At 43.3% G+C, this 27,460-nt stretch overlaps 1 protein-coding gene across 3 annotated transcripts in view; it reads right to left on the reverse strand.

The window, feature by feature from the left end:
* runx1 (RUNX family transcription factor 1) overlaps positions 1-14,572 on the reverse strand; it is a 47,251-nt gene extending 32,679 nt beyond the window's left edge. For 2 of the 3 annotated variants that reach the window (XM_078165939.1, XM_033615775.2), the window contains exons 1-2: positions 14,126-14,572; positions 11,948-12,052 (exon numbers count right to left, since the gene is read on the reverse strand). In XM_078165939.1, the coding sequence (XP_078022065.1) occupies positions 11,948-12,005 (58 nt within the window). In that variant the 5' untranslated portion in view covers positions 12,006-12,052; positions 14,126-14,572. The remainder of the gene's footprint in view (positions 1-11,947; positions 12,053-14,125) is intronic. The other variant, XM_078165941.1, reaches the window with a different exon arrangement.
* Positions 14,573-27,460: the final 12,888 nt, after the last annotated feature.

Consider the following 27,460-nt stretch of genomic DNA (forward strand, 5'->3'; position numbering starts at 1 on the left):
GTCTTACTAAATGAAATGTACGTGAAAGTGAAAGTGAAAGAAAACTATAAGATGTCGAGGTTTATCTCCGTAACCCCGACCCAACTGCAACCGAAACATAACCACTGACTGCCTTGGAATGGGTTCAGCTTTGCCATGAATATGGTTCTGTGGCCGAGCTGGTGGTTCACAAACACCCACACAGAGTAACACTAACATTTTCAGAATTGACAGCGAACAGAAATAACACCAAAGCCAAAGACAGTTAGTGGATCTATGGTTGTAAGAGGTGAAGCCGCACAACAATACGAGAGAAAAACATATCAGTCGTGTTGATTTTCGAAGGCCAATATTGATATTTTTGGATTACAGCTGCCAAAGTTTGACATTTTGAGAAGTGAAAGCGCTGCCTGAGGCTCTTGTCGAGTGCAGCCTATCAGTGTTGGAACAGTTGATCATCATAGAGCAATAAAAACATTTCCAAAGAAATATAATTAGTTATCCTGCATGTTCTTCTTCTTCTTCTTTCTTCTTCCAAGGAAATCATACTTCCCATGCGAGAAAAATCACCAAACTTTGAACAAAGGTCCAGTCTCATGCCAGATTGCCTCAGCTGCAAAAACAGGCCAATAATCCTGATGGTGGCGCTACAGCAAGCCTCTAAAGTTCAAAATTTTGAAAATTCATAACAAATCAACCATACGTGCTACAACTTCACAACTTTCATCAAACTGTAGCCCCAATACTGAAGAAACTTTTCTACATTTAAGCCTATTGCAAATTATGAAGTCCATCACTCTGTTTTTTTCAAAATCTGTAAAACTTCTTAAACCTATCTCCTCCCACAATTTTTGCTCAATTGACACCAAACTTGCTACAGAGCATCTTCAGACTGTCCTACACAAACGATCCACACAGATTTTTGATTTATCGAAAACTGAGCCTACAGTGCATCAAAATGTTTGACTGTAAACGGTACTGTAAACATATACATGCAAATTCTTGCTAAATACATTTTCAGTGTTAATTAAAAAAAATGACAAAATTTTGGAGTCATGGTAGATGATGTATGGAAAATATCAGAATTTTATCTCAAAAACTGAATTTTTTTACAGCATTTTGAATTTCGCTCTCATGCGAACAATTGGAGTCAATGTAAAAATGGCATTTTTAAACATCAGTTTTTCACTTATGGAGCCAATCAATCATTGTTATAAACAAATTACCAACATCTCCATGCTGTCCAGATGCAATTTGTGTATTTTCAGATTTTTGCCTTAATAACTGAATTTTTGACAGCTGTTTGAAATCTGCCTTTACACACTAACAGCTGCTGTCTTGCACACAGGTGACTGGCTTAGTCAATTTGTGAAGCTACATATAACATTTCTGTTTGCCAGTTAGCTCAGTGAGATAGAGGATGGTTCCTGGTGTTGAAGGCTGTGAGTTCAAGCCTCAGCTTGTGCAACATTTCCATATGAGAAATCTACCCAAGCTTTTCATAAAGGTCCAGTCCCATGCCAGATGTCCTCAACTGGAAACACAAGACAATAGTCCTGATGGTGGCGCTACAGCAAGCCTCTGAATTTCAAAACTTTGAAAATTCATAACAAATCAACCATATGTGCTACAGCTTTGGAACTTTCAGTTTGAAATGTGCTTTTCCGTGGCCTGGATGGCTACTGTCTGGCACCCTGATGCTGGGCTTAGTCAGTTTGTGAAGCCACACATGAACTGTCACTTGCCAATTAGCTCAGTGAGCTAGAAGATGGATGTCAGTCTCAGAAGTTGTGAGTTCAAGCCTCAGCTAAGGCAGAACGGACATTCTAATGTGAAAGTCCTGTGTTCAGGCATCATGCTACGTGCATTAGAGACTACCAAGGTTAAAATAATTATGATCCAGGCAGTTTTGCGGAGAGACAAATACTCTTTATCAACACTTTTCCCTGTTTATTTGGCTTAGCTATCAGTCAACATGCAGAGTCTATCCAATAGCTACTTTTACATTTTCAAAAATGTTTTCATCTTGCCTAATTTTGCCTAAAATTGCCCGGCCCTGACCAATTCTTTTTGTTTTTGGCATCTGCCTTTAGTCAGGCGGGGTCCTGTTTGACGAACTCACTGTATCACAAGCAGCAGCAATACGCTCCCACTCACTGCCGCTCCCTTTTCTTTGGTTCGATGACCCCGCTGCCCACCAAACAATAGGCTGTGTGCTTGCTAACCTCCAGCTCACCCACAAGCACCTCGATTTCTACATCAGAAATATTCGTTTCCTTGGTTTTCCTCTTGGTCACTGTGCTTTAGCATTAACGAGGTGCTGTGCATTGACCATTAACACTTGAATGTGGGCGTGTAGGGGGCGGGATATGAACAGACCAAAACCTCTTACAGCATCCACTGGTAGAGGTCAAAGGTCACTGAGCTGGAGTCAGTGGAGGACATGGTGGAGTAGCACCAACAGCCATGTGTTATCTTTACAAGGGCAGACCAGCTCATGGAGCAAAATGCACATCGAGACAAATTAAACTCCAAAATATCACAATGTGTGAAACGGCACCAGTCGACTCTCTGAAGACGCCAGCGCAGACACGCTCCAGAAACACTGAAGTGATTAAGCAAGCGAGTCGGAAGGAAGTGAGCGAGGGCAGCAGAGAGGGAGGAGAGATGAAACGGAGGAGAGGAAATGAAGGGATCTTCATTGGAGCTCCATCTTCCTGCTGCAGCTGACGGAGGAGGACAGGAGGAGGGGAACGCTGTAAGAAATGACACCAAGCTCCTGCTTACGGAATGCACTGTAAAATTACAGATCTTTAACAAGTGTAGTGTCAAAGCCAAATATATCTTCTTCTGTGCCGTAAAGCTGTGGCCTGGGAACCGGACAAATATGCAAGCTCCTGTTTTGTTTGCTCTGGCAGGCGCTTCTGGCTCATGCTGGACTGATCGCAACCGATCACGCTTATAACTGTGTCCAGGCCAGTTGTTAAAAACCGGAGGAACCGCTGTTTTAGAATCCAAAAATAACCCACGATCAAATTTGTGTAACGTAAACTGGGTGACGTGGGAATCCACGATAAAACCACCAGCTGAGTGTTGACATTTTTTGCAGGGGGGGGGGGGTGCACAGATCAAACAGCAGAAGCAGGCTGTGTGATGTGTGGCCAGATCGCCACATGGGAACCACTGTTTGTGTGTAGGTGTGTAGACCGCATGTGAATGCACGTGAGTGTGTGTGTGTGTGTGTGTGTGTGTAAGGGAGAAAAAGAGAGATGGATCCATAGAAGGCAGTCTGTGCTTATTCCCAGGCTTCAAAATAAGAGCCAGGGATCACAGCTGGACAAATGACCCACGACACACACACACACACACACACACACACACACACACACACACACACTACAATACAAATAGGAAGAATGAAAGAGAGACTTTATTGGGTCCTTATGGGGCTCTTGGTGTGTATCATCATGATTATGTGGCTAAACATAAACATATGGACGCTGTGTGTGTGTGTGTGTGTGTGTGTGTGTGTGTGTGTGTGTGTGTGGTCTTGAATCATAATGATTGCAGCAGACAACTGTGGTATAAAACCCTACTGGATGCAATAGCTGGACAGCAGGAAGTGACTCACACTTGCGCACACACTCGTCAACATGGCAGCACAAAAGGAAAGTAATGCACATTAGTAGTAAAGGAAAAAATCTCTCTCTCTCTGTCTCTCTCTCTCTCCAAACAAAAGAGAGAAATGAAAAGGAAACCACATCTATGTAAGTGTTATATGTGCCCATATGCTTGCTGAGGATATTCATGATCCCCACAGGATGAACCCTTTCCTCTAATTACGCACATATTGGTTTAAATCTGAAGCACGCATGGACTTCAAGCAGCTGATCTGGTCAAACGTCTCAGGCTTGTCAGGTCTGAAGACAGTGACCAGTTGAGAAATAGTCGTCGTACGCGGTAAACTGAAGGGAGGAGAAGGAGGGGTTTCTGGTAACACAACAGTTCTAATTTCTCATAAGTCCTTCCTTTCTTTCTTTCATCTACTCTATCCTTTTTTCCATCTCATTCTCAACGACTTCCCAACATCAGCAGCATGCTGGGAAGCACATTTCAAGTTTTTTTCTTGTAAGCAATCAAATGGCATGACTGAATCATTCTACTCTGGCATGGTTGGATTGCTGACTGAATTTAGATTTTAGGTTGTATAGAAATGTGCATTTCAGCACTAAAGCCTAGTTCACATTACACAATTTTCACCATCTGAGGATCTTGAGAGCCACCTTGGGTCGGAGGTGAGTCGGCAGATAGTCTGCCACGACGAGTCCTCGTTGTGAACAAGCCTACAAGCAAGTCGCCCCCTTGTCTGCGACTGGATATCTGGCATGCTAGAAAACTGGAGAAGTCTGACACGACTGATAAAGAGCATCAGCCAATGAGAGGCGGGATACGTCCACGTCAGCACGCAGGAGGATGGAAGAAATGTGAGGAGGACGAGCCGCAGGGTTGCCAGGTCTGCTTATTAAGCCCCGACTTTGGGCTTGTTTCTAAAGTGGAGTCGCTTATTTGGGCTTGCTCTCTAAACGTCACCTTCCTCTATATATATCCGTCTAATAAGTTATTTAAACACATGATAGTCGCTTCTTTTCTTTCCATAGCCCTGGTTGCTTGTTTCTCCCAAGATCTGGCAACACTAGCTCCTTTCACACTGCCAGATTTTCCGCGAATGTTGGGCCGTTTTGCCGGCAAGCTGCGAGCGTTTAGACACAGAGGCGGAAAGGCAAGTTGATCCGAGGTGCCCAATTTTCCGCCTCGTAGGGTAGACATACTGGCTGAACCCTTTTAGTTTAAACAGACAGAGTCGGCCTTCTGCAACGGTGGATAAACAGGAAACAGCTGATAGCAGGAATTAGCGAGCAGCTAGTAGCAAGAGGGAAACGCAAACCTGACAGACACTGTAAAGATGAGCAACTGGGGAGACAAGGAATTGCGCGCCCTCCTTGCCCTCGCAAACGAAGAGGCCATTAACCGTCAGAAGAACGGGCCGACTTATGAGAGAATCGCCGCCTGACCAGCTGCAGCTTCCCTCCCACGTCACTGTTTACGTCACACGCTGAGCTACACGTTTTGTTACTTGCTCACGCCCCCCATTGCCCCGAAAAAGGCGCATTCTGTATAAACAAAAGTAGGTAGGCGGCATTTTGCTGCACTCCCCGATTTTGTTTTTATACTGCCAATGCTGAAAAAAGACTGATTGGGCTTTCCTGCACATTTGCACAACTCCTGTCTAAAAAGTGCTGCTGGCAAGCTGGCAAGCAACAACAACAATGGCGGCGTCCACAGGATCCCGGGGAGCGCGTTGTGTTTGGACCCAGGATAATAAAGAACATCCATGCCTTTACGATGTGTCGTCTCCAAGTTTGGTGACGTCACCGCGTTATCTGGGGCTCTGTCGGCGACGGCTCGGTGGAGAAATCTTGTGGCGTGCACACACTGTTTACCAACTTACAGCCGCCTTTTTTTCTTGCTTTTGCTGGCACATCGCTGCATCACCACCACCTGTTGATCAGTGGAATAATGTGACGCCATTGGCAGGAATGTGGATCACATCACCATCACGCACAGAAATAGACAGGCAACATGAGAAGAGAGACAGTTACAGTTTACTTATAAAACTCTCCACGGTATGAGCAGAGTGACCGTCCTCTACTGACCAATCGACGGACTGCAGTGTTCACAGCTCCACCTTTTAGTATCAGATCTGTGTGCTAGGTACCCCAACAGAGGGGGGACCAAAGATGGGGATGGCAGGGAATGGTTCCATTGGCTCCCTCTTCCCTTCTTCCCGTTCCTGGACTGCCAAAATAAGAGTTTCCATTTCTCGTTTTGTGCTGTTGTTTTCATGCAGGAGCGCACACACACACACACACACAGTTAAAGTCCAGTCAGCCCTCTCTTGTGGTTATTTATTGTAAAACTCTGCTTGGGTTGTGGCTTTGGTGTGTGTGTGTTTGTGTGAGAGAGAGAAACAGAGAGAGGTGGTGCGTGCGGTTTGCAGCATGGCAAACCACGATACTATAAATGCAAAGCTGGGCTGCCACATGCAGACACACACTCACCCTCTCTTTCTCTGCTTTTACTCATTCGTTTATTGAAATTTCTGCATTCAAATTGCACAGACAAGAATTTGCATTGAAAATCAGCTCTGTTATATATCGTAGTGACGTATGACAAGTGTCTGCATGTTAGAAAGAAACACAAAATATGTATACACCATATATTTCCCCCTACTGTCGCAAAGTGTGTGTCTGTGTGTGCTGAATGTGAGGCCTTGTGTTTCCAACGGTCGTTCTGCCACACACATCCTCTTTGCTTCCTTCTTCCCTCACTGTCTCCTCTGTCTGTTACAACCCCCCCTCCCTCTGTCTCTCTCTCTCACACACACACACACACACACACACGAGCAATAGATATTTTGAAACAGTCAAAAGGCGTCTTGGTGTTTCTCAAAGTCAAGGATCCTTCCATGGGAGGACGGGTCCTACAGAGGCAAGGCAAGAGTCCTCCCTAGCATTCAGTGAACACACATTGGAGCAGGCTAACGAGTGCTCCCAGGTGTGTGTCATTAACCCTCAGCAGCCTGAGGAGGTTACCTGCAGGACATTTCAATCAATACGTTTACATGCACGCAGTCGTCAAGCTACGCTCATAGCTCGGCTAATCAGTCAAGTCGGACTCCTCGTCTTGTCTTCTGACCAAGTACATCAGACTGAACTAGTTCCGGTTGACCCGAAGAGGAAGCTAATGACAAATGATGATGGCGGAGATGGATATCGCTGTGGCTCTGTATGTTTCGTACATGCTTTACGTGTTAATTATATTACAAATGCGGTCTACCATGACTCTCTTTTTGCCATGGTGTTTGTTTGTTTGTCCGGGAGTTACTGCACTGCTGCTACGTCACCTCCTTCTTCTTCCAGGTGAAAGCCAACGAAAGAAAAAGTGGTGCATGCGCGGAACGCCGAGTCCGACTCCAGCCGGACTACGTGGATATATGCAGCAGTATTTCAATTTTCAATCGAATTATCTAAAGCCCCTTTTACACTGCCAGATTTTCGGTGAATGTTGGGCCGTTTTGCCGGCAAGCTGCGAGTGTTTAGACACACAGAGCCGGATTGGCGAGTTGATCCGAGGTGCCCAATTTTCCGCCTCGTAGGGTAGACATATTGGCGGAACCCTTTTAGTTTAAACAGACCAAGGCCGCCTTCCGCAACGGGAGGAGCTGTTGAAGACTTGTGGGAGGAGCTGTTGATGACGCCGCACGTGCGAGCCACTGGCAGTGGATAAACAGGAAACAGCTGATAGCAGGAATTAGCGAGCAGCTAGTAGCAAGAGGGAAACACAAACCTGACAGACACTGTAAAGATGAGCAACTGGGGAGACAAGGAATTGCGCGCCCTCCTTGTCCTCGCAAACCAAGAGGCCATTAACCGTCAGATGACGGGGACGGTGAAGAACGAGCTGACTTACGAGAGACTCGCCGAAGGACTGACCAGCTGCAGCTTCCCTCCCACGTCACTGTTTACGTCACACGCTGAGCTACACGTTTTGTTACTTGCTCACGCCCCCCATTGCCCCGAAAAAGGCGCATTCTGTATGAACAAAAGTAGGCAGGCGGCATTTTGCTGCACTCCCCGATTTTGTTTTTATACTGCCAATGCTGAAAAAAGACTGATTGGACTTTCCTGCATATATATATAGTCCGGTTTCAGTCGGACTAAGCCAAAAATTTGATTTTCTCAAGCTGCAAACGTACTGAATGTGTTTACGCTGGCTGTTCTCACCACGACTCCTCTAAAAATTACACCAATTTCAACCAAAAGAATGAGAGCAATTATCATGTCATTATCATGTGAATAGAGGTGGGGGTGGGTGGACACTTAGTGCTCCATCTCTGCTGTGACTGATTAATTTAAAAACTGTTTTATCTAAATCAAGTTATTTTAAAAATTCTAAAACATTAGAAAGTATTATGAGGCGTCTGATGATATTTTTTTCACGCTTGTATGATAAAAAACTCCTGGAGATATTAATTTAAACTGAAAATGACATCATTATCAAAATCCTGCCATTAAAGCGGCCCTGCCTTCACTTTCAGCAAACCGTGTGCAAAGAAGCTCAAATAAAGAAACAAACCTCTCGTAGGAAAACATCATCACAGTAAATGCTTTTAGTTTCTTGCCAAACAATAAATATTCGGTGATCTCAGCATGAGCTGGTTTTATTTATCGTCATGATCATTAGAAAAGAGGATTACCTAATCATCATTGCAAAACATGGTGAACACTTACAGTATGCAGTGCAGTAGCAGACATAACGCAATCTCTATCACCAGTGACATCAGTAGACATTCCAGGCTGCTGCAGCTGTCACTGAGAGAGTCACAGTCATATCAGTGTGCTTAATAATGTAGCATGATTTCCCAAGACACTGTCAAACCCCCACAACATTACTGAGAAGTGTTTGTCTGTGATAGTTAACAGATGCAGTGATATCAGAGTGGACGTGGAGCAGTCTGTGGCACAGATTGTTTCACTATTAAAATCTGATGACAAGTTAAGAGTACTGGTTTAAGTCGCTGTTTAGCTGTGCATCAAGACAAAAAGCTGATTTATTATATAATTATAACTCTATTTTACTGATAAAATAATGTAAAAAAAAAGCTTATTGGCAACTTAAATTAAATTAAATTAAATTAATTAAATTAAATAAAAAAAATATATCCTTTAACTTTGTTAAAATTATAACTCTATTTTACTGATACAACAATGTCAAAAAAAACGTTCGTTACAAGTGAAGGTCCTGCAATTCAGTGCTTATTGGCAACTTCAATAAAAGGATAATAAAATTAAATTAAATTAAATTAAATTAAATTAAATTAAATTAAATACAATTAAATCAAATTAAATTAAATTAAATTAAATTAAATACAATTAAGTTAAATTAAATTAAATCAATTAAATTAAATTAAATTAAATTAAATACAATTAAGTTAAATTAAATTAAATTAAATCAATTAAATTAAATTAAATTAAAAATATATATAATGATGATGAAATAATGCTTTATGTCATTTAAATTCTTAAAATTTGCTCAATGGGATTTCTAGCTTGTGTCTGTCATTGTAATTTGGGGCTTTTGACCCGAACAAAACAAAACATTTGATGATATCATTTTGGGAACTTTGTTAAAATTATAACTCTATTTTACTGATACAACAATGTAAAAAAAAACCGTCCGAAACAAGTGAAGGTGCTGCAATTCAGTGCTTATTGGCAACTTAAATAAAAGGAAAATTAAATTAAATTAAATTAAATCAATTAAATTATATTAGATTAAATCAAATCAAATTAAATTAAATTAAATTAAATTAAATTGAATTAAATTAAATCAATTAAATTATATTAAATTAAATTAAATCAATTAAATTAAATTAAATTAAAAATATATATAATGATGATGAAATAATGCTTTATGTCATTTAAATTCTTAAAATTTGCTCAATGGGATTCCTAGCTTGTGTCTGTCATTGTAATTTGGGGCTTTTGACCTGAACAAAACAAAACATTTGACGATATCATCTTGGGAACTTTGTCTCACACTCTCGCAGGAACCTGATACGTAACTGCGGTGCTGAAGTGACCTCCTAACACTGGCACCGGGCTCATTATTCACCAAAGAAAGCACAAGTGTGCTTTGACATTGTGATAGGTGATGAATGTGAAAAAGCTGATGCATAAGTGTTGTGTGAGAAAACACAAGTGCTCTGTGAACACATGCATGTGTGAATGTGGCGACACACTCAGAGTCAGCATCACCTCTTTTAAAATCAGCCTGAAGCAGGCCCGTGGAGTTTCCTCTGCTACACTTTGCTGTCTCCTGATAACACACTTTCTTTCTGTCTCTGCAACACACACACACACGCATACACACACACACACACACAGAGCAGGTGGAGCCTCCAGATAACCAGAATCAGCTCTAGACAGGCGCGTGAGATGTGGCAATGAAAGGCGAACAATGTCGCCAAGTGGAAAGTGGCTGATGTGGCATGCAACGTGATGGGGTCAGATGTGACGAGGCGTAAATTAAAGAAAAAGAACTGCAGAAAACAAGCTGCAAAGTAGTTTGATATATGAACAGAGGGACGGGACCTGTGCGGACTTAACACGCAGATGATGGAAACGCACAAAAACAACTCGGAGTGTCTCACTCTCAGCCAGACGTCTGAGATATATGGAGCGGGAAAGGAGGGATTTCTCCCACAAACACACACAAACACATACACACACCTCACGTCATGACGTTTTCCTTCGAGGTCAAGTGTTAAGGAAAATACATAGGACATATTTTTGGGGGCAGCAGTAGCTCAGTCCACAGGGACTCGGCTTGAGAACCAGAGGGTCGCTGGCACAAGTCTCCATACGGACCAAATATGGAGCGTGGACTCACAACTGGAGAGGTACCAGCTCACCTCCTTGGCACTGCAGGGGTGCCCTTGAGCAAGGCACCGAACCGCCAACAGCCCAGGGCGCCTGTCCATAGGCAGCCACCTCGCTCTGTGCGTTCTGGTGTCGTCAGTTCAGTAACACTAAAAGCAAACATCAGTTGGAAGCTAACAGTAAACTATCTTGTATCGTGCTATCTGCCTCAGCTGAAAGAACTCAGATAAACTGAAGCTCAGATAAGTCAGAGCAGATAATCACACACACACACACACACACACACACACACACACACACTGAGCTGATAAAGCAGCAGTGTCTGGTAGATTTATTCAAACAGACTACACACACACACACGTATGTGCACATGTAGACGGAGATAAAGCAGCAATGCGAGTGCGGTAGATTTGATGTTACGGATGTGATGTGTTGACATAACCGCTCGCCAAGAACCAATGGGATTGCATCACAGATTAAATTCACATTGACTGTTAACCACTGCTGGGTTAACCACATGTGATTGGATCAGTTTTTACTGGTTAAAATCATCCACGCTGTGGTTTGATCATCAGCGCAGATTCTTTGTGGACGAACCCTCGACGACATGTTTCGGAAATTTGAGGTATGTCTACTGAAGAAATCAAGATCTTCTCGTCCTGCAGGGGAGATATTTCTTAAATTAGCCACAGAGTCAGTTGGGAATTGACGCCGTCCGTTGAGTTATTTGAAAAGTACTGTCAATGGAGAGATAAAGACGGACTGCTCACACCGCGACGTAACTGCCAGGAAACCGGGAGATAAGCTGTGAGCGATCATTGCCAAGATACACTGGGAGAGCACGGGACAGAGCCTCGCTGACCTACAATGGGAAAGGGATTGGTATATTTCCTGGGATTGGTATATTTCCTGACGACACCCACTTTCACAGGCGCACAGAAGGCATTATGGAGACGTAAAGGAGTTCGGTATGACGTGATGTTTCCGGCTAGGTTGGGGATCTCATACAAAGACGGAAACAACAAATTTCTTGTTCCCCAAATAACTCTGTGTGTGTGTGTGTGTGATTTTATGGAAAAAACATTTTGTAAAGAGAGAAAGCTGTCACAGTCTCCCTCCCTCACCTGCACCCTGCCAGCCAGCCACGCAAGACAACTCCTCTCACCTGCCTCCTGCCTTCAGCTGCAGCTCATCAGCCAATCACCCTGGTATATAAGCCTCTCCAGCACACACACACACTCTCTTTGCCAGATTGTTCCTCGACCTCATGCAAGACACTGCAGCACTCACAGCACAGTACCTAACTCCTCTCGGCTCACTCGCTCACCGCTGAAACTACCAGCAAATTTTTGATATGCTTGTTTAGGTTCATTTAGGATTATAAAAAGTGTAGTTTTACTATAAAGCAGCATCTGGTGAAAGAGCACATATGACCTTGAAATACATCCATGCAGAAATACACTTACCTCGTGCACAGTCGGATTGATAGGACGACAGTGACTCAAAGATGCTGTTGGATGCCATGAAATTATTATCTTAAGATTTTCCTTCCTCTCCAGCCTTTTTGAAATCTGCACATGAATAGAAACGTCACACAAACACACATAGACAATGAAAGGTCAAGAGGAGATCCTCCAACATTCGTGGCCAATCTCTCAACCACAGACCACATCTGTCTGTGCAGGCGGGTGCATTTGTACGTGAAGGACTGCAGTATGTCATCACTGATTCACACCAGTATGTGTGAGGATCACACCCAACACAGCATGCACGGAGCAAGATGGCTGCCCCGTGTCAAGCCCCTCAACTTTGCTTCTTTCCTTCTTTTCTTTTTACTTTTTCGCAACATGCACACAGCCTTAGTAAGCCCTATCGTATAATATGATGAACAACTTCCGCACATCAGATCATTAGTGGACAACACTTCGACAATCTTTCTACAGTCAGGCTTCCACCTCACCGTCTGCGTCGCCATTTTCCCATTTCCAAAATGTCTGTAAGCATGGGTCAAAGTTTCTTTCATTGCACAGATCGTTCGGCTCTGGTCTGACCAATCAGACTCGGCTTTACATCACTGCTTCAGCACAATGAAGTGGTGAGGCATGAACACGGTCATTAGTCACATGTGCAAGGACATCAGTGATGTTGCACTGTGGATTACTGGATGGACTTTCCCAAATCAGAAGCTCTGGGTTAACAGGGAAGTCTGTGCCAAACTTAAAGCATGGACCATTACCTACAAATCAGGTGATTTGGATGAGTACAGGAAATCCAGTTATGCGCTCTGGAGGGTAATTAGCCTACATTCAAGAGTACTGTGGAAACAGTATGGATCCAGTGTCTAGGTACCATGTTTGACTTTTGGTTCCAAAGGTACTATACTGAAGGTGTTTGGGGGAAATGGGGCTAACGATACTCTGCAACTTCTACAGTTGCACCATCTAGATTATACTGACCAGCTGTATTACCGTGGAAGTTGCACCGCCTTCATCTGTAAGGCTCTACAGAGGGTGGTGAAAACCACATGAGAACATGAGAATGGGGCTGCCATCCATCGCACGGCACTGGATTAAAAACCAAGATAACTGCATCAAGCATATACTACATGAGCTCAGAAATGGAAATGGAAAACCATTGTCCTCAAACACAGTTTGTCACCTCATCTACAAATGCAAGTTCAGACTCTACCGAGCAAAGTGACAGCCATATATCAGCGACATCAAGAAACGCTGCAGGCTTCTCTGAGTAACTGCGACTGACACAAAGTGGAAAAGTGTGCTGTGGTTTGATGAGACCAGATTGTTACCAGCTCAAAGTTCAAAGCCAGCATCTGTGATGGTATGGAGGTGTGTTAGTGCCCATGGCATCATGGGTAACTTGCACATCTGTGAAGGCACCATGAAGGTTGAAGGGCACATACAGGTATTGGAGCAACGTATGCTGCTATTCAAAGTCTTTCTCAGGGATGTGGCTGCTTATTCCAGTAAGACAACGCTAAACCACTTTCTGCAAGTGTTACAACACTGACGCTTCATCGTGAGAGAGCATGGGTACTGGTGTGGCCTGCAGTCCAGCCCTGCCTGCCACTGAACATGTGGAGGTGATGTCACTCAGTGGTGAACATGCTTCTGTCCCAACTTTATTATAACATGTTGCAGGCATCAAATTCAGAAGAAGGCAGTGGTGATACATGTAGCTCAGGAGAGACTGGCAATCTGATTGATGCAATATCGTATATCAGTCTCAGTGGGCAGTTACGCAGTTGGGGAAGCAGTGTTGTAAGCACATGCGTCGTCCCAACTTTGATTTAACCACCAGTCGCTCTACCCACAAGGTGATGTAGGGACTGATCAGACTCAGTCAGAAGCACAGATGCTTTAAACTTTTGCAAGTTTGTCCACAAATTCTTTGCAGAGTCACAGCTCAGCTAGCTAGAGCTTTTGAAACTGAGCTTAAATGAAACTGAAACTGTCATCATATTTATGAGAGAACGGCAGGAAGGAATAAACAGGTGATGTAGTTAAAAACGACTTGTAAAAGTTGACAACTGTGTACTCAGTATTTGTATGATGCAGCAATAAAAGAAGGATCCTTGCAGAACACAAATAGTGGAGGTAAAGAGGCTGTGGTTGTGGTATTCTTACCCCAGCCGCAGCGTCCCCGTCCTGGGCAGAGTTGATAGAAAAAGCTCCTTGTGGTTTTTCCAGCAGACCGGCGACTCAGATGCAAAATAATCCACAAAACTCTCCCAGCCTTTCTCCACTTGTGGTATCTCTATCTGTCTCTTGACTTGCTTATAGCTCTTTTCTGCTTCCGCTGTTTCTCTCTGGCGCCATACACATCTTCCTTTATCTCTCAACGCTCTTTATGACTCTCTCTCTCTCTCTGGTTTTGGTATGTGGTTCTCCAAATCCCCTTGTTGATGACTTTTTGTCTTCAGAGTTGAATCTCTTCCTGACATCAAGTGTCACCAATGAGAGATTGTTTTTCTCTTCTATTATCTGGCATCGTGGCTTTTGAGTAGGTATATATGTGTGTGTGTGTGTGTGTGTGTGTGTGTGTTAGTGCGTGTGCGTGTGTGTGTAATCAAACTAACCACCTGCCCCCATCAGCCAGCAGTTTTCATCGAGGAAGTAGCTGTGGTTAGAGCAAGCAAAATGGAGGGAGAGGGCGTTGTGGTGTATGTTTTTGAGCGCCCATATGTGCATTTGTGGTTTGCGTGTGTGTTTGTGCAGCGGTTGTTAGAGAGAGTGAGTGAGTCACCTTTACTTCACCAAGCCTCGCTGCAGGTCAGACAGTTAGACCGCCGTGACCACTAGTGTGTGTGTGTGTGTGTGTGTGTGGGTGTGTTTGTGTGCGTATGACCATGATGATGGTTTGTGGAGGAGAGAAGTGTAGTCCATGGCTGATATTATTACTGATATATTTTCAGTAGGAGTGATCAGTGCTGTGCTGCATTTCATACAGGATGTGAGTGAGTAACACAAAAAAAAAAAAAAAATAGGGGGATTCCACTGATTTAAAGTGTGAAAGTCAATTTACTCCATCTTTAAACTCACAAGGCCTGAAAACAACATGTGACAGTTATAATTTACCTACGCCTAACAGGGCATGAACACATCACAATGTGACTTACTGCAACCATGAGCTGTTAGCTGCCGCCACCAGCTGCTAACGGCTAACGCTAACTAGCTATCCTCCTGCCAGATTTGCCCTTCACAATGTAGCATTATCGAGGGACAATAGGTCGCGTCCTCTGACACGGCGACTTTACTGCATCCTTCCATCCCCGAGGGGTTCGTCCGTAACACGTTTTCATGGACCAGGCACCAGCTGCTACTCGCCATCTTGTCACACAACACCGTGATCGCCTTTCTTTTCTTTCTTGTACCTGCTCGTTAGTTTAAGTTTGCGGCCGTTTGTCTGGAGAGGAACATCAGCCGCTGCCGTCGATGTTCACCTCACAAATCGGCGCTTCCTCGCAATAAGAATAACATGTGTGTGTTACTGTGTGTGTGTGCCACGAAAGCCTCTACACCTGTTGGTTAAATATCTGCAATCAGCCTTCTAAGTGGAGGGCTGATGATGTACAAACACACACTTACTCACACGCCTAACAGAAACTTAACCCTCAAATCCACGCCTCCTTAAACCCCAACACCTGCACTGACACACTTCCACCCCTCCTTAACTCCACCTCAACACACACATACACACACAATACCAGAATAACACACACTCCCCTCAGCAGGTTTGGGTTTCACACTAAATCTGATCTGACATGCTCACCGTCTAGTTAAATTTTGCTAACCCTTGGTGATGTGATTATTGTTTGAGTCGATCAAGTGTCCTAAAGTGGCGCTAGACTGAAACGTTTCAGGACAGAAGGCAGTTGAGGACTGGGTTGGGAGTGGACTTCCTACTGTATGTCCTGGGAGAGCTCAGTGGGAGGCTGCTACCCTAACCTCCCTGACCCCTCCCAGACACAACATGACCCCCAGCTGCAACTTCCTGGGTCACACTGGGGTCAGACACTGAAACAAGGGGGATTCCCTGAAAACATGGTGTTTCGTCTGGGGGCGGTGCCTTATGTCCGGCACCACACGGAGCGTTGTGTGCTTGACGTGCGTTCTTGTCAGTTCGCATTGGGTCATCTTGGCACTTTTTGGATAAGATAGCAAAACTGTAACCTTAAAAGTTGTTTATTAACCTTACTTTGCCTTAACCACAAGAAAAAAAACCTACAGGAGCTTCAAACTGAGATTTTTTGTGTGTGTGTGTGTGATCACTGATTTATGAAGATACCAAGGGCATAATCACCTATTCCGCACTAGGGGGTACTATTTGGGTCCACCATCATTCCTGTGACCAAGAAAACAAAACCAACCTGCCTGAATGACTACAGCCCAGTGGCTCAGTGGCCTCCTCCACCTACATCCTAAGCACAGGAGCACCCCAGGGCTGCGTTTTAGGACCCCTGCTGTATTCTCTGTACACACGACTGTATAGCCACTTCAGACTCCATCACCATCATTAAGTTTATTGTCGACACAGCTGTGGTGGGCCTGATCACAGACAACAATGAAAAGGCCTACCTGAAATAAGTAGACGACCTGACCCACTGGTGTCAGGACAAAAACCTACTCCTGAAGGAGATGATAGTGGACTTTGGGAAGAAGCAGCAAAGGAAATATGCTCACTGTAATATCAGTGGATCCCCAGTGGAGAGTGTGGATAGCTTCAAATATTTTGGTGTCCACATCACTGAGACCTTGACCTGGGCGCCGCATACTGACTCAGTCGTGAGAAAAACAAGGCAGAGACTGTTTTTCATGATATGCCTGAGGAAATTCTGGGTATACCCTAAAATACTGAAGAGTTTCTACTCTTACTGCAAAGAGTGGTTCGCTCAGCTGAACGCACTATACGTACTCCTCTACCCTGCTTATAAATGTTTATACTAGATGCTGCAAAAATAAGGAAAATAATAAAAATAATAAAATTAAACTACACTAAACTAGACTAGATTTTTCCACCTGTTTTCCGAACCACTCTCCACCTCCTCCCTTCCTTGTCTTCCTCTACACCCCACAGAGCTCCCACGACATCAATCCCCCTCATCTTTAGACCCGGCTCAAGTGTATTTGAGTGTGTGTGTGTGTGTGTGTGTGTGGGTGTGTGTGTGTGTGTGTGTGTGTGTGTGTGTGTGTTCTTACCAGCTGCTAAAATACAACAGCTGAAATGGCCTTTGAATTTATCAACAAACAACACTGGATTCAAAGCTGAAGTCTGGCTGCTGTCCAATGGCAGGCTCCTTCCACAGACTACCATTCAACTATAGAGAGCACTGAATTATCGTCATAGCCAGACTTTGAGTCATAACAGCACGCAGAGGTGGGAGTAGGTCACACACATGTGCAAGTCACAAGCAAGTTTCAAGTCTGAACCTTCAAGTCATTGAGCAGATCAAGCAACTAACTAATTAAGTCAAGATTACATACGCTGAAACTTTCTACTTCTACTTCACTACATACAGAACGTTGTGAAATGGAAACTTCCTTCCTTCCTGTGCCCTTGCCTTAATGAACTCAGTTTCCCACAATCCACTGTTTTTCACACCTAGGCTCAACAAAAGCACAGCTCTTGCTTTGAATCTCTGATGTCTTTCTCCCCTCTCTGTTGCAGAAGAAAAGGCTCCTCTTGCTGGATGGCTCTCCGACCTCCACTGGTTGCTCACTGCGGACAAACCAGACTTTTCTTTTCACGAAAAAAGGAAACAAGGGCTCCTGGTTAGTCAAATCAAATCAAATCAAATCAAATCAAATCAATTTATAAAGCACATTTAAACAACAACAGGTAACACAGACAGACTTGCCAAACTCTCATACAGACTTAAAAGCCAAAGAATAACACGGACAAATAAATGGGGGCTCGATCATGTAAAGATTTATAAATGAAGGTTAAAATTCTAAAATCAATTCTAAAACATACAGGGAGCCAGTGAGGAGAGGCCAGCGCAGGAGAAATGTGCTCTCTCTTGCCTCTTGCAGTTAAAAGGCTGCAGTCATGAAAGGAAGTTCTGGCTAATCCCAACATAAAGGGCATTGCAATAATCCAGTCAGATAGAAATAAAAGCATGGATGAGTCTTTCAAAGTTGTTAAAAGAGAGGCAGGACTTTATGTGTTTATCCAAATTAAACCCACTGTCCATGATCACACCAAGGTTTCTGATGGATGATTTTACATACAGTATATTGCTCAGGTCCATACTGGGGCCAACACAGGCACTACTGGGTCCAAATATCAGAATCTCTGTCTTTTCTTCATTAAAATTTAAAAAATGTAAGGCCATCCATGCTTTAATGTCTTTAAGACAGTCCAGCAGTGGCTGGAGGGTGCCATTTTGTTTTAAAGGCAGATAAATGTGTGTGTCATCTGCATAAAAATGACAGTAAGTAAAGACTGCTTACCAAAAGAGTTGTTATCAGGACTCAAAATATTTGTTTATAAGTGTGTGCACTGGGACACATTCCTTAACAGTTATTTAAAAATTGACTTCCACAGTTATGCTAACAAGTCCACTGCCAAGGACCAAATGGAAGACGTCAATTTTGTGCTACCTAAAAACCTCTTCCAAATGCCCAGTGCACAAGAGAGGTTAAGTGACTGGCACAGATAAAGGCCCTGACACACCAAGCCAACGGTCGGCCGTCGACCAAAGTCAGGCCGTCGGTGAGCACCTGTCAGCCTAGTTTTTTGCGGTGTGTCCCGCACCGTCAGCACTTCGGCGTCTGCAGTTTTTCAGCCGATTGAGCATGTTGAATCGGCGGCGGAGCTTGTCAGTGAGAGAGATCACTCTGATTGGCTGTTCAGGTTTTATTTCCTCGCCCCTGTAGCGAGTGAATCTGCCTGTAGTGAAACCGGGGCTAACCGGTGCTTCCTCCTCAGGCTCCACTTCACTCAGCTGCCCCACAGACCCGCTGCTTCTTCCCACTTTAACCTGAATAACAAACCGGAGCAAGCTTAAAAAAAAAAAAAACTGAGAAAAAAACAGTATCACGACAAAGTGATGCTTTGAATCGTCATCATGCAGTCGTTCTCCTGAACACCCAGAAATGCTGTATGGAAGGCAGCTTAAACATCCAAGTTCCTGTAAGATATCAACAAGAGGTTTGCAGAGGATCTCATCACAGCTGACTGCCAAAGAAGACGCCAGCTCAAGGAAAGAGGCCCCTGCTGGTAAAATGGTGCATTACATACTCAGTGTGTGCCTTTGCTAACAGCACTGACAGCCAGTCACTACCTAATCATCTACAGCAGTGGTTCACAACCCTTTTCTTACTGTATAAATCTATCTATCTGACATTCACACCCACCCTCACCGCCACATTAACTACACAATCAGTTATTTTGCTCACTAGCTATGCATGGAATTCATGGAGATACTGTGATGAATGCTCATGACATCAAATTGACGAGGGATGAAGTAAGGCAAAGGGAGGTGAGGAGGGACAGTGGGAAAAAGTTTAAACGGAGGAGGAGAGAGGAGATGGAGGAGGTCCTCCTTTACAGCTGGCTGTCTGGTCAGTGTAAGAAGCTACTGGAAGCACAGTTAGTCACCCTTCTCCACACACACACACACACACACACACACACACACACACACACACCTCACTGGCCCATCAGTGGAACAAAAGCAGTCTAACTGGTCCTTCAAGCACAGCGTTGTTCAGACGATGCCTCATCATTGACATCTGTTACACTGACACACATATATGCACACACACACACAAAACGTTAAACAGGATGGCTAAATGATCACTCACCCATGACATCATCAGAGCTCAATGGGACAGAGGAATAAAATCCCAGTCGTGTGTGTGTGTGTGTCTCCTGGTAAATGATCTGACCCCCTGTGCTGTTACAGACAGTGCAGACAGACAGACAGTGCTCTTAGTTTTGTGTATCAAAACCTGGATGTGGTTTGGTGCTTCAGACTCACAGATCTAAGTTCAAACTGTCAGAGTTCACCTATGTGACAGCTAGTGTGTGTGTGTGTGTGTGTGTGTGTGTGTGTGTGTGTCTCACAGAGAGACGCGAAAAAAGATTCCATCACCTCCAACTCAGCAGCAGGAGGGGGATTCTTCCAGTAAAACACCTCCTTCTGAGCACACACACACACACACACACACACACACACACTCATGCATGCACAGCAGTGGGATGTTGGAATATATTACATCAACACACACACACACAGTCACACTGAGTCACGGACACCTGGTGCTGTCGTTCCACAGACGTGTTGTGTCTGTCGTGTTGTTCAGTGTGGCAGCTGCACATGGACGTACAGAAAACGGACATGAAGCTGTCTGAAGCCTGAATTTGGGTGTGAATCCTCAGTGGTGATCGACACTGAGATGATGTGCTGACTCATTTCAGCTGCTTCTGCGTTGGTTACTGGTCACATATTAGTGCTGATCTTGTTGTTAGAGTCATCATGACAGCTGTGAAATACCTGCTATACACTAAAACTTATATTAGCTCTGCTCAAGCACTCGTAGCTCTTCCACCTCTGGCTCATAGCGCTCTATAGTCCCATCAGACGACTGCGCTCTGAAAATGCTTGAGGTTATGTGAGGTTCCTAGAGTCTCCCAAAGTGAAATCAGAGCCAGAGCCTTCAGCTGTCAAACTTTGCTCTTGTGGAACCATCACCAACAGTCTCCACGTTAAAGAGTAGGCTAAAGACTTTCCGCTTATAGTTAAAGCTGACTCAGGCTTGCTTCGGACCAGTCCCTAGTTAGACTGATATTTAGGCGTTATCTGGCAGGGCACTTCTCCTGATACACTGAGCTTCTCTCTCCGTCTATCTCTCTCCATCTGTACACACTCATGTCCCAAGAATGCATGTTGTGGGATGCGATGTGTGGAGCAGGCTGCTGTGTTTGTGCAGATGAAGGTCTCCTGGTATTGGTGTCTGTAGGCATTTTTGCTGGTAAGAAGCAGAAGTTAAAGTATTAGGTAAAACCTACACCAAAAAAACTATAAAAAGTGTAGAAGGGTTCTTCTAGATTATTGCATCCTAATCCTCTGACTGCTACACCGATTTGACGTCTTAAAGAACTGCAGACAGTTTGTTTTTATATCAGGTCCCATCCCCACTCTTGATTTCCGAACTGGCTGTTTTAGTAGATTCTCAGCCTTCATACTCATGCTCAATTACGCCAGCAGGACAACATAGGCTTTTTTTTTTTTTTTTTTTTACAATTTTAACTTGTTTTGGGATGGTGACTCTCTTTTCAAAAGGAACAGGATACATCCCAACAAGCAGGGTCGCCGCTTGTATCCTCTTCACCGGTCCGTCGTGGCGGAGAGAGAGCTGAGCCAGAAGGCGAAGTTCTTGATTTACTGGTCTATCTACGTCCCAACCCTCACCTATGGTCATGAGCTTTGGTTAGTGACTGAAATAATGAGATTACAGGTACAAGCGGCCGAAATGAGTTTCCTCCGTGGGGTGGCTGGACTCAGCCTTAGAGATAGGGTGAAGAGCTTGGACATCCAGAGGGAGTTCGGAGTAGAGCTGCTGCTCCTTCGCGTCGGGTCAGTTGAGGTGGTTCGGGCATCTGATCAGGATCCTCCTGGGCGCCACCTGTAAGAGGTGTTCTGGGCATGTCCAACTGGTGGGAGGCCCTGGGGTAGACCCAGCTGAAGGGATCACATATCTTGTCTGGCCTTGGAATGCCCTGGGGTCCCCCAGGAGGAGCTGGAAAGCATTGCTGGGGAGAGGACTTTCTGGGGTGCTTTGCTTGGCCTGCTCCCCTGTGACCCGGCCCTGGATAAGCGGACAAAAATGGATGGATGGATGGAGGTGTGCTTCAGAGGTGTTGAAGGTGCAAAACCAAAAAGCAATGATCCTGGGTGGATGTCTGCCGTAGGAAGGGAGAGATCGAGTGAAAAGATTAAACAGCTTTTAAAGTGTGGAAGACCCAAGTGAGCTTAATCCAGGCAACGACCCTCCCGTGTCAGCCAACTGCCTGATGAGGTTGACCAGAGCATCCTCCAAGACAGTGGGAGGGGCGTCACAATGGTTGTCACGCAACTTCCTACAGCTGAATCACGACAAGACAGAGATAAGCAACTGCCTCCACACCTTCAGTCGTTAGCTCAGCTTTGAATCTCTCATTAAAACAGTAGCCTATGTGAGACGTTTTAGTATCTCCAAAACCTTCGTACGAAACCAGCAGTGTATGGACTGTGAAATATTACAGTATGCAAATACTAGACACTATGCCAGCATAGATATACCACAGTAGGTGAGTATGATCCTTTAAAGTTTCAACAGGGCACCATACTGGTCAGTGAAAATGGAAACTAACAATATACATGATTCAAGACATATAGTGTTATCAACCATAACCATACTCACACACGCGTGCGCACACACATGCACACATACATAGAAGCATTATGCCTTCTCGGCTCATGAGGGGATGACTGTTTACTGTACACCCCCCCCCCCCCCCACCTCTCTCTGTCAGTATAGAGATCGGGAGTTGGCAAACAGAGCACGGCAAATGTGATAATTGGTCCCATGTGGTTTTCAGGAGTGTATTTCTGTGTGTGTGTGTGTGTGTGTGTGTGTGCGAGAGAGAGAGTGTGTGCTAAAGGTTTTGTTTGTTTGTTTATTTTGTCTTTTCGGAGAAGATGCTAAAAGCAAAAGTTTCAGTCCGCAAAGTTCGGAGTAACTTGGTTTAAATTAAGGGCTGAGGGTCGAGACGGGGGGAGAAATGACAGTAACAGGAAGAGGAAGATAGTAAAAGAGCAGAGATTTTAAACAGTGGTGAGATACAATAAGCAGAAAGGGCTCATCCTGTGGTCTAAATCTGACTTTGTTCATGATAAAATGACGATAAAAGCTGGGACCATTCAGCAGCTACATTTTGATGATCAGGTGGTTTTACAGTACCACAGCCAGCAGCCATCAGTAACTGGGAGGATGACGTGAAAATGGTTTAAAATCACCCATAGGGACAGTGTCTCTTTTTGTAGATAGTTCTGCAATGAGAAACCATGGACTGTATATAAAAATGGACAGTGCTACAGCTCCCCAAAAGAGAAGCCAAAACACCTCATTCTCATTGATTTTCTGCCAAAGTTTGGCCGTTTTGCCGGCCAGCTGCGAGCGTTTAGACACACAGAGCTGGATTGGCGAGTTGATCCGAGGCGCCCAATTTTCCGCCTCATAGGGTAGACATATTGGCGGAACCCTTTTAGTTTAAACAGACCGAGGCGGCCTTCCACAACGGGAGGGGCTGTTGAAGACTTGTGGGAGGAGCTGTTGATGACGCCACACGTGCGAGCCACTGGAGGTGGATAAACAGGAAACAGCTGATAGCAGGAATTAGCGAGCAGCTAGTTGCAAGAGGGAAACACAAACCTGACAGACACTGTAAAGATGAGCAACTGGGGAGACAAGGAATTGCGCGCCCTCCTTGTCCTCGCAAACAAAGAGGCCATTAACCGTCAGATGACGGGGACGGTGAAGAACGGGCCGACTTACGAGAGAATCGCCAAAGGACTGACCAGCCGTGGCTTCCCTCCCACATCACTGTTTACGTCACATGTTGAGCAACACATTTTGTTACTTGCTCACGCCCCCCATTGCCCTGAAAAAGGCGCATTCTGTATAAACAAAAGGAGGCAGGCGGCATTTTGCTGCATTCCCCGATTTTGTTTTTATACTGCCAATGCTGAAAAAAGACCGATTGGGCTTTCCTGCAAATTTGCACAATTCCTATCTAAAAAGGGCTTAAGACCTCAAAGTACAAGTCAAAATTTTCCCAAAGATGGTTTCTGTCATTTCAGGTAGTTCTTATCATGCTGATGTTCGCTCAAGTGTTCGTTTATTTTATTTTTATCGTATTCGGATTGAGGTCATGATTGATTGTCTGTACCTTTGATTTTTGAGAAAAGCCAAAGTCACCTACCTATCTACCTCCCTACCTACCTACCTACAGTACCTACCTACCTACCTACCTACAGTACCTACCTACCTACCTACCTACCTACCTACCTACAGTACCTACCTACCTACCTACCTACCTACCTACAGTACCTACCTACCTACCTACCTACAGTACCTACCTACCTACCTACCTACCTACCTACAGTACCTACCTACCTACCTACCTACAGTACCTACCTACCTACCTACCTACAGTACCTACCTACAGTACCTACCTACCTACCTACCTACCTACAGTACCTACCTACCTACAGTACCTACCTAGCAACCTACCTACCTACCTAGCTACCTACCTACCTACCTACCTACAGTACCTACCTACAGTACCTACCTACCTACCTACCTACAGTACCTACCTACCTACCTACCTACCTACCTACAGTACCTACCTACCTACAGTACCTACCTAGCAACCTACCTACCTACCTAGCTACCTACCTACCTACCTACCTACCTACAGTACCTACCTACAGTACCTACCTACCTACCTACCTACAGTACCTACCTACAGTACCTACCTACCTACCTACCTACCTACCTACCTACAGTACCTACCTAGCAACCTACCTACCTACCTAGCTACCTACCTACCTACCTACCTACAGTACCTACCTAGCTACCTACCTACAGTACCTACCTACCTACCTACCTACCTACCTACCTACAGTACCTACCTACAGTACCTACAGTACCTACCTACAGTACCTACCTAGCTACCTACCTACCTACCTATCTCGTTTTTGGGAAAAGTAGTATCATTACTGTGATGCAAATGCGTTTCTGCCCCACACTGGTCCTAGACTATCTCTATACAGACCGGTGACAACTTAAATAGGAATAGAGGGAAGCTTTGTGACTATATAAAAGCCCTTGCTACTTCAAGGGTTTATATATAGGTCATTTTCGAAACCTTTAGAAAACCTAACAAGAGAAATGTGTAACACTGGTATTGTCATGTCTATGCCTTTTCTATCAAAGTGAATAAAGTGATGGAATTTACATTTTGTTATTATATGTTAGTGCTAATGTCCATTTTAGCTTTAGCTTTAAACATACACCAAAAACACAATATATTTAATGATTATGTTTTGTTAATCTGAATCTAGAAAGTAACTAGAAACAAAGGTTGTCAGATTAATATAGTGGGTTAGAAGGTACAATATTTCCCTCTGAAATGTAGTAGAAGTATAAAGTAGCAGAAAATATAAATAGTCAAGTACAAGTATTACTGTTCCAAATCTGAAGCCATACTTATTGGCACTCCTCATCAGGTCCAGTCATCTTCTATGACCACCATCACCTTCTTCGGTCAGGACACACTTCTTTGATTGGAATTCCTGGCAAAAGTCTGCAAAAATTACAACTTAAAGACTTTCCTTTTTAAAGAAGCTTTTGACTCGACCTAGGACTCTTTGAATTTGTTTTTATAATTGTTTTAATGATCTACCTTTAACTGTGTGCTGTAGCACTTTGACACTTTTCATAAATGAAAAGTAGTACATATTTTTTGGTGATAATGTTATGACGGTAAATTTGAGAATTTATCAGCAGTCAGGTAAAAGTCATTTGAAAATCTGGGTCAAGAAACTAAGTGTGAGCAATTGTAAAAATAAAAATAATCTTTAAGGTAAGGGAAGGTTACGGTAAGGGAATAAAATGACTGCCCCAGTTGTTTTTATAACCTCATGTAGACTGTCTAAAGTTGAAATGCATTGGTCTATCAATTCAATAAAGTTTTTTTTTTAAAACTTCTTTTTATTTTCATTAAATTACACAAATATATACAGCAGTTTTCAAGGTGTATATTCATACAGACCCCACACCCACCCCAATCCATCATCCCGTCCACATACATAAAAGAAAAGAAAAATTAACTAAAAAAAAATAAACCTAACAATAAGCAAGATAAAATAAAAACAGAAATGATAATAAGTAAAAATAAATAAATTAATTAATAAAAAAAAAATAAAATAAAAAAAATAAAATAAATGTTAATACATGAGCAGTGACAGATTAAATGAGTTCATGAATCAGATTTTTCCAGTTGAGCATATAATGGTTGCCAAAGGTCATGAAATAAGTGACCTCGGTTGTACCTCTCCAGTGTTATTTTTTCTAAAGGAAGGAGTTGAGATATAGAGTTCAAAAACATGTCGAAGGTTGGCAAAGATTCACTTTTCCATAAGAGAAGTATACTTTTTTTTTTTTGCAAAATACGTTATGAAAATCAACAGTCTACATTTCTTCAGGTCTAAATGGCAATCAACTATATCATTCAATAAATAAACACATGGGAATGATACAAATTCTAATTTTAAAACTGATTTTGTAAATGAAGGGATCATATTCCAGAAGCTATTTAATTTGTCGCATTGCCAGAACATATGCAGGAATGTTCCCTCTTTTATTTTGCATCTTGGGCAGTTTGGAGAGTTTTCTATGGAGATTTTATGCATTTTTATAGGAGTGAGATAGAATTTGTGTATAAATTTGAAATTGGTTTCTTTAATTTTATTGCTTGTAAATGGAAAATATATTCTGTCACAGATGTTTTGCCAGGTATTCTCATCCAGATTCATCGCCAAATCTGTTTGCCAACTCCTTAATAGAGTTGGAAAAACTGTTTGGCATCCCTTGTTTCGGATATCATAGGTTTTGCTGATTATACCTTTAATTGAGGATGAAGTTATTAATATTTCTTCCAGTTCGGTCAGTTCAAAATTTAATTTGTTTTCTTTGATAAGTGAACGTATAATACTCTGAATCTGCATACATCTAAAGAAATCCGAACTGATGAAATGATTTTAATTGCATGTTTTTATGAAACAAGTCTTTAAGTTGAGTTATCCCCAAGTGTCTCCACCCGTTGATGTCAATTACAGATAAGTATTTTTCTAAATCAGGGTTTTGATGAATAGGTGAGTGGACAGAACTACATTTAGTGATATCGAATTTTCTTGAGCAGTCCTTCCATGCAGATAGAGTGTTAACAACAGTAAAGTATTGCTTCATGTTTTTTATTTTGTTTAAATGCTTTATGAATATAAGAGAATCCAGAGGTAGTGGGTCAACATATCCTGCTTCTATCTGTACCCAGCGTGAGCCTGGTCTTCCCACTAAAGAATTTTTAACTATAATCAGAGTGCCTCAGATGACTTCTTAGACTCAGACAGCTATTTATGTTGAGTAAGAATTATTATTTAATTCTATGGAGAAGAAGAATCAAATTTGGAATAAAATCTCGGGGAATTGTGATTGATTTATAATTTTTTGTTTGGCTTAATGTTTGTTAGAAGGATTTCTCTTCTGTACTTGATTGTTTTATCCATAAGATGACCTGCTGTCTTAATGTTGTCTTGTGTTTGTATCAATCAAATGTAATGTATTGGATGTTCTTTCCAAACAAATGTTTTAACTGGGCAATAACGCTAAAAAAGTCCTGAAGTAGCTTAT

This window comes from Epinephelus lanceolatus, chromosome 24 (genome assembly GCF_041903045.1).
Source record: "Epinephelus lanceolatus isolate andai-2023 chromosome 24, ASM4190304v1, whole genome shotgun sequence".
NCBI lineage: Eukaryota > Metazoa > Chordata > Actinopteri > Perciformes > Serranidae > Epinephelus > Epinephelus lanceolatus.